The sequence below is a fragment of the Arvicola amphibius genome, chromosome 13 (genome assembly GCF_903992535.2).
Source record: "Arvicola amphibius chromosome 13, mArvAmp1.2, whole genome shotgun sequence".
Taxonomy (NCBI): Eukaryota; Metazoa; Chordata; class Mammalia; order Rodentia; family Cricetidae; genus Arvicola; species Arvicola amphibius.
In genome coordinates this window covers 58605528-58607977 of record NC_052059.1, presented here as the reverse complement: position 1 = coordinate 58607977, position 2450 = coordinate 58605528, and the positions used below count along the sequence as shown (strand labels likewise).

The 2450-nt window shown below is 38.3% G+C and overlaps 1 gene segment (V, D, J or C); it reads right to left on the bottom strand.

Annotated features, from left to right (window-relative positions):
- Window positions 1-1444: 1444 nt before the first annotated feature.
- Window positions 1445-2133, bottom strand: LOC119799850. The segment is given in 2 exon segments: window positions 1445-1905; window positions 2082-2133. Coding segments are annotated over 2 exon segments (513 nt in total).
- Between the last annotated feature and the right edge of the window lie 317 nt (window positions 2134-2450).

The window sequence follows — 2450 nt, the reverse complement described above, 5'->3', positions numbered from 1 at the left end:
TTGTGGGGTTTTTTTTTTTTTTTGGCTTTTCATTTTTGGTCTCATAATGCTTTACCTGGGTCATTATTAAAGATATTGGTCACTTGCTTATATGTAACAGTTTCTAATTTTGTGGTTTTAAATAACTTTTGTGTGTCCATATGTCTTTGCAAATATATGAGCTTCTCATGCTTTTGATTTTTTAGTTTTTTGTTTGTTTGTTTGTTCTATTCTGGCTTGATTTTTTTTACTTGTGTGTTTTCATAAAGAAAGAAGGAATGTGTGGCATTAGATATGCACAGAGCTATAAAGGTACCAGGAGCTTATATAACAAATATACTAGACCAGAAAAGAAAGTTCCCTTGCCATATACTGAGCAAAACACTAAACAACAGAACAAGAAAAGAAATATTAAAATCTGCAAAGGAAAAAGGCCAAGTACATATAAAGGCAAACCTGTTAGAATTACATCATATCTATAATTCTTATTGTTAAAAAAGTAAAGCTGTTCTTCCAGTGTCACCACTTCTAGCCATGCTCATATAAATCTTATTGGAAATTAGGAATTGTTTATTATCTGGGAAGCTTAGATAATCTACATTTTAACAAATGTGGTTGCAATGGGGATAAAGATGACTGAATTACAAGGAGGTCAGTTAATTTATGAAGCTCTAGAAAGTAAATGTTTTAGACAATTTAGTCTCTGTTGTAAGCACTCAGCTGCTGTTTCCACATGAAAACAGCAATGGACAGACAATTCATGAGTGAATGACTATGGCTGTTTTCTGGTTCCTTATTGATACTAATGGCAGTCCTTTTTTTTTAAACTGTAGATTGTCATCTGTCAAACCTTGGGAAACAGCAGTTGTTTGGATCATATTCAATTACTGCATAATTAATTAGTTCTCTATTGTGTGACTTTTAGGAGGTTTCCATTTTTTCTTCTGAAAGCAATGCTTCAGTGAGAAGATTTATATATCTATTACATTACAGAAACATAAATGTATTTATAGAAATAATTGCTGCAAATATTGTCATAGAAATTATAAATATATATATTTTCATTTATATTTTGGCTCTGATCATTTTATGTGAAATATTTGTTTATATTGCATAATTAAATGCATTGTATTTTGAAAAATATGAAACATTGTCGAAATGATGTCTTCATTTAATAAGGTTGGTTTATCTTGCCTTTCTCAAAATTAATTTATTAGATCTTCAAATTTAATTCTTTTATCAACTTCATATTGAGCAGATTAGCTGGAAGTGTTGTCCCATGCTCTCTAAACACAGGAAGCAGTTACTCCGTGTTTTCAATTTTGAGAAATAATCCAAATGATTCTAGAATGTGCAAGAGAGGTTTCTATTTCATGGTATTAGCACTGGCATTTGATAAAATAAACTTGTACATCTTAGTCATGTGGGGGATGTTTCTGAACATTTAACCTTCCTCCGGTCTATATCATGTTAATTTGAGTTTAAGTTGTGTATTTTTGTATTTCCTCACACCTTCTTTGTATTGGTGGAGATCTGATAAAACCACAGCTGTGAAAAGCCTCCTGCAGTGTCTCCTCATGTTAGGACTGTAGCTGCACATGCACCTGCAGTTTGCGGACAGGCTGCAGGCTTGCTGGCAGCACTGTGCATAGGCAGCACAGAGGTAGGTGCCTGAGTCCTCCAGCTGGGCGTCCCTGATGTGCAGGGTACTGTAGCGCTCCTTGGAGACAAATGTTGACTTTAACCTCCCATTCTCCTTTGTTCCCCGAGTCAGGTAGAAAAGATTGATGATGCTGCCCCTGGAGTTCTGCCGGAACCACTGCACCGTTGTCATGATGGTAGAAAAGTTGCATGACAGAGTAGAACTGTTTCCCTCGTGGAGTCTCAGGGCTGAAGGACTCTGTTCCACCTCAATTCCTCTCACCCCTGTGTGGAAACAGAAAAACAAACCAGAATCACTGAAGGGCTTTCACCCACACCTGTCAAATACCTCAGGTGACACCATGAGGATGACGGTACAGGGGCTTTGGATCGGCTCATTCCCCCTCCTCCACCACCATCTCTAAAGAATCCCTAAAGCAACTTAGGGGAGCACAACTCACAGCAAATCTGCACCCACAGAATCCCCAGCACAGCTCTCAGTTTCCTCTCCATGGTCCCTGTCCAGTTTGTGGGGTGTCTTCTCTCCAGCTGTGAGGGTGTCAAGTCTTGTGCCCAGACACACTTGTGCTTACACACCACAGATTCTCTCTGAAGCGCTGAGCTTCCTCATTCATCTGAACAAGAAACCCCACCCACCTCCATCTCAAGAGTCTGCGTGGCAATTGCTCCACAACTGTGGAGGACAATGATATAGAGCCCAGGACACTGGATTTCTAATGTAACACTTCTTATAAGGTGAATTTGGGGGAAAATGTGTGAGGAGGGGAATTCATAAATGCTGAATTCTGGTGTGAAAAGTAATGGCTTCA